This window comes from Apaloderma vittatum, unplaced genomic scaffold, assembly GCF_000703405.1.
Source record: "Apaloderma vittatum isolate BGI_N311 unplaced genomic scaffold, ASM70340v1 scaffold5196, whole genome shotgun sequence".
Taxonomy (NCBI): Eukaryota; Metazoa; Chordata; class Aves; order Trogoniformes; family Trogonidae; genus Apaloderma; species Apaloderma vittatum.
In genome coordinates this window covers 44053-49586 of record NW_009721095.1, presented here as the reverse complement: position 1 = coordinate 49586, position 5534 = coordinate 44053, and the positions used below count along the sequence as shown (strand labels likewise).

The window sequence follows — 5534 nt, the reverse complement described above, 5'->3', positions numbered from 1 at the left end:
TGCTGAACCAAAGTTACTGGATAGGCTCCTGGTTTTCTACAGAAGCCTTAGTTTGTTGTGAGGCCCCATGTTCCAGTGGGACCTCTTGCGCACATCGGTCCGACTGCCTCATAGGCCTCCCCAGCCTAAGTAATTTGGGCACTCCATGCCACCTTGCTTGAAGATGGCAGGGTGCGTGGCCGTGGTGGCAGCACATCTGTGTTTACTGAGGGTGAACGTGCTCATGTAAGCGAGACCAGACACCTGTGATGTGCCACCTCACTGTCACTAGTCTTGTGAGCAGCTGCTTAGCTCTCTACAAGGAGCTGAACAGGTTTATTACAGACTAGTCGAGATCCCTTTGAAGAGAGAGAAGAAATGTGATCCATGGGTGTTTTTGCAAGCTTATGCTCTCTGTTATACTGGTTTCCCACCTTGTTACTGCTATGCTCTGATTACATTTAAATGGGGAGCTGCTGGCTTTGTTGTGTGCAGGAAGTAGAACGCAAAATTCCCAAATGCAGGGATAGAAAGCTTCCAAAAACAGCTGTGTGAGGAAGTGGGTGCTTTTTGCTGAGTATGCTTCAGTTTCAAAAGAGGAAGTATGAGCAGGGTTTCTGTCATTGCCACAGCTGGAATTGTGAGGAGAAGGTGAGCTGACACTTCCACTGATGGTTTGTGATGACAGAGCCATCCGTCACTCACTATCAGACAGATCTGTGTGGGTGCATTTCCGGGAGTTGGTCCACATTTGCTGAGGTCTTGTGGACTCCCTGGTGAATGCTGTTCAGGATGGCCACAGGAGGCCAGAGGAACGTGTTCAGAGTTGGAAAGCAGCGTATGCATAGTCCTTTTGGGTGAGACTTTTCCTAGGCAGGGGCTTAACAGTGATTTTCTTTTGTTTAAGATCAACGGATCTGTCCAGATGGAGTGTGCGCTGCTGTACACCTTCCTGGAGGCATCCAGGGACTGTAAGTTTAAGCAGCAGCTGCAGTCCCTGCAAAACCATGGGATTGTGTCTTGCCTGAAAGGCAGCTACTGCTATGATGATGAGGCGGAACTCCAGACCGACGGCAATCGGGGCGGCCGCATGCAGAATGGCGAGCCAGGCGAGTGCTCTCTCCTCTCCGTCCTACACCTTCACTCTCTGAAGGGGGGGGTTTCTTTCCCCTTTTTCCATTTTCACTGTTGGTCTGTTTCAGCGGAGTAGTGTTTTCTCCACTGAGAAACTTCACAGTGTGGCTGCTGGTTGGGAGTTTAACACTTGGGATAAAGCAGCTATAGTGCTTAGCACTTTATCTCCTCATAAATTTCTAGAGCATCTGTCACCTTGTCTGCAGCACATCAGACAAGGGCCACAGAGATGGTACTCAAGATAGGTGTCCTCAAGGAATGTTAATATTAAACAGTTAAGCCTCACACCGCTTCTCAGGCAATATCAGTTCTTGGACTAGGATTTCTTTTGTTCTGGTACTGGATGAAGCCCTTTCTGTGCTACCAGTGTGGTGGAAACTGTTCCTCAGATAGTTTCTGGTACTGTTCCTGCTTCACTGGCCATCTGCACGGTGGCTATTGCCCCTTGCCCAGGATATGTTAGCTGGCACATTGACGTCAACCTAAGCAGAGTGTGGAGAAGCTACTACAATAAATAGCCCTCATACGAATCTGCATAGGTCTCATGTCCCAAGTGATAATGGGAAGCTTTACTAAAAGGAGATAGGACAAGGGATAATGGTTTTAAACTAAGGAAGGGTAGATTCAGGCTCGATATAAGGAATTTTTTTTTATGATGAGAGTGGTGAAACACTGGAACAGATCACCCAAAAATGTGGTAGATGCCCCAACCCTGGAGACATTCAGTGTAAGTCTGGATGGGGCTCTGAGCAATCCGATCTAGTTAAAGATGTCCCCGCTCACTGCAGGGGGTTGGACTAGATGACTTTGAAAGGTCTCTTCCAGGCCAGCACATTCTATGATTCTATGAGATGCTGTATTTTAGATGGTCTTTGGAAGACAGGCCCTGACAGTAGTCACTTGAGAAAATCATGCACACTCTCACTTTCCCTCTCTCAGCAAAATGTTGGCTGACCTCTACAAATTTTGGCTGGAGATGTTCTAACCTCCCCTGTAGGGTTTTTTGGGCAGGGTGAGGCTGCCCTTTATGTAAACTACAGATAGGAAACAGGTTTGCACACCGTCTGGTAAAGGAGTTGAGTGCCTGCAAGGATGTTGAGCGCAGGTAGCTGTCATGAAAGCAGCATGAATTGGGGAAGTGGGTGGGAAGGAGGTTGTTAACAGAGATGGGAAAAACGTTATGGGTCAGCTTACCTGCACCAAACCTAGTCCTGACTACAGCCTGTGAACTAAATCCTGCTGTGTGTGTTGGCAGGATTTGACCCTGAGGTGAATGAAGCTGTCCGGATCATTGCTGCTCAGCTCGCTGAGATTGGAGACCAGTTTGATAAAGACATCAATGCCAGAGTAGTAAATGATCTAGTGCAGCACTTCCGGAATGAGAATCTGTCCAGAGAGGTGAGTGAAAAGCAACCTGACTTAGCCTTCTAAATGTTGTGCATCCTTTCTGCTATGACTTTGAAGCTGCAAGCTTCCTACTTGTTGATTTTTGTTTGTTGGGTTTTTTTGTGCCATTTTTTAGTTTGCTGATCTAATTATTGGCATCCTAAAATTCAGCCCAGACACCTTTGAAAATTTGTTAGAGGTGATGCTGTATCCTGTAGCAGCTGTTGCTCTGCAAACTGGGTTCCGTGGGCTTATCTCCTTTCTGCAGATGGTGAAACTGAGGTAGCTGTGGAGAAGGACTGACTTGCAGAGGCACTTTGTCCTGATTTTGTTGGCCCAGTGGCTTATCTTTTGAAAACCAACTGTCCAGTTAAGGCTTAGTATTTGTCCTGAACATCTTTAGACTTTGGTGCTGAGTCCTGTATGTGGGCTGCTCATCACATGGGTAAAGCTTGAGCAGTGTTAGTGCCCGGAGTTTGTCTTGTACTTGTTACTGAACACTGAAGAAACAGCAAATAGTAAGACCTTTTTCTAGTGCCGTGACTGTTTCACTCATAAGCTGTCAGTGTTGGGAGTTGCAGTGGTTTTTGGCCTGGATGGGTGACCTGCTGAGAAGGCCTCCCTAAGTGACATCTCCACCTCTTCGATGCAGTTGTTCTCCCACCAACAGATGTGGTGTAATCTGTGGCCCAGTCCCATCTCATGTGCCTCACTACTCTGCAAGGGAAGTAGAGTTTGAGGTTCCTTGTATTAGATAATCTATTTGGGGGTATGGTTGTTTGTTTTTGTTTTGGGGTTTTTGTGTCTTTGGGGTTTTTTTAAGGATTGGATCCACCACATCTGGATCAAGAGCCACAGTTTGCTTCTACAGAGCCTTTTTGGTGTCTTCAAGATAACAGGGGCCTTCTGGCTTGTTTGGCTTTCTCTGCCTGTGATAAAGTTTCCTATGCTCTACAGACTAATGCTGTCTTTGAATTGAGGGTCTGCTCTCGTGATGGGGATATAAAGACACCAAACACTTTATGATTTTTGTGGCATGGGTTTTTCCTGCTAGGGTTTATCACCTGCACAAACTGATTCCAGCAAAGTCTGACCGTTGCCCACTCCTGCTGTCTTATTTTCTGCGCAGTTTCAGGCCTTCAAATTTACTGCCTAACCTTTTGGCCTTCGATAAGGCTGAGACAAACCTGACTTCTGAGCAGGCAGACTTTTTGCCTTTTTTTATTTTTTTTTTTAGTGTGTGCGTATGCGCATTGTCCGTCCTGGGAAACTGGTAACTGATCTTCCACGCATCTCAGGAGCAAGGCAGTGTTTGTTCCATTCTTGGACAACTTCTCTAGCTCCTCCCTATGTGAAGGCTTTTCTATGAAACTCACTTTGCCTTCTTGCCTGTCCTCAGCTGAGCTCGTACTCCTGATCTTTGCTATGAATAAGGCATGGGAGCCCCAGGATTCTTGTGCCACTTCAGGACTTGGAGACAAATGCAAACCCTGGGGAGGAGGGGAGCTGTTGCATCCATAGTGTGTAAGGCATTATCTAAATTCTCCAGTAGTGTGTGTGTGTGCATGTGTGTGTGTGTGTGGTCTCCCTTTCTTTTTGTCTTGGGTGAGCAGCTGAGCCCAGAGATAGCCATCCTTACTGACATCCAGGGTGTGCAACAGGCAGGCTGCAGTGCCTGCGAGGAAGCGGAGCGGCACCCTGTGGGGTGTTAGAACAAACAGATCGGTTGCCAGTACAGTGCCAGCAGGCTGGGCCGAGACCCCTTTTTCCCCACAGCTGCTGCACTGAGATATCTCTCTTCCTTCCATGCAGGAGATAACCCGGCACCTGTCGGGGGCAGTGGAAGAGCTCGCACAAGCCATCCCCTCAGACATGGAACTGGAGAAGGCCAAGCTGGTGCTAGCAATGGTCTTGACTAAAAAAATAGCAAATACAATGCCCTCTCTTCTACATCATGTCTTCAGCACTACTGTGAACTACATCAACCAGCGGTTCCACAACTACGTTGTCAGAATGGTGAGTGCTGTCAAAGGGCTTGGTACAAGTCACAGCCACCCTTTCAGCTGGCCTAGGTTATTCCTGGAGGGGTGGCCTGGCTCTGAGCTGGTTTCCCTTTAGTGGTCTGGAGGTTTAGCCAGAAGGGAATGCTGCGGTCGCTGCAGAGCTCTGAAGGTTCATGTGCTGACGGAGGGAAGCTCGAGGGGGACGTCGCAGCTTCTGCTTGCCCCATTCACAGCAGCCAGTGAACAGAGTGTGGTTATTCTGTAGAATCTTTCTATAGAGGAAGGTGATTGCTCCTCTGCTTGCAGTCTCTTCAGGGAGCTCTGGTGGTTAAGACTTAATTGGTCTTATCTGATAAAGGGTTAATCATGGCCTCTGGGAGGGAAAGCCTGACCTAAGCTCAAATGTCTTGGGCCTGCGGTCTCTACTCTTGTCTTCCTGGGATTCCCAGAGCTTGGCAGAACTGGAAGAGGACAGGAATTGCCCCGAGAAATACCACCAGCAAAGGGAGAATGGGAAACAGTCAAATGGGAAATGGCAGCTCACACACACCCACATCAGGTGCCTCACCCAGCACCCCTCTGTTCTTTGCTGGGCAGCAAGGCACCCTCGCTGTGAAGTGTGACTGTGCACTGCCCTCCCTTTCATCCAACTCAGCCCCCTCGAGCTAAGTTATCACAGAAACCAGTCACTCCTGTTACTGGAACGAGCGACTGGCCCTGCTGCTGCCTTGCTGCCCCAGCAGGCTGAATGCACAGGGCAGGGAAGGGGCTGCTGGTTTGTCCGCCTGTCCCCAGCACAGTGACCTCAGGAGGGGGTCAGAGCTGGGCACCAAGGACCAAACTGGTCCCTTCTGCTGCCAGCTCCCCCCCTGCCATTAGCACGGACTGGGGGGGCAAGGGGCAGATACGTGGCACAGCAGGTGGCAGGGCTGAGGCGCGGCTGGTGGCGCTGGGGACAGTTGGAGCAGGGTGGGGATGGCTCTGCTGCTCCTGACGCTGGTTCTGTTTCTCTCCCTCCAGCTGCACAGGTGA

The 5534-nt window shown here is 49.3% G+C and overlaps 1 protein-coding gene across 1 annotated transcript; it reads left to right on the top strand.

The window, feature by feature from the left end:
- Positions 1-886: 886 nt before the first annotated feature.
- LOC104275309 (BH3-interacting domain death agonist-like) lies at positions 887-5534 on the top strand (the record flags this gene model as incomplete). The annotated part of the gene is made up of 4 exons (XM_009871232.1): positions 887-1088; positions 2369-2511; positions 4312-4515; positions 5523-5534. Coding segments are annotated over 4 exons (561 nt in total), but the record flags the coding sequence as incomplete, so codon positions are not given.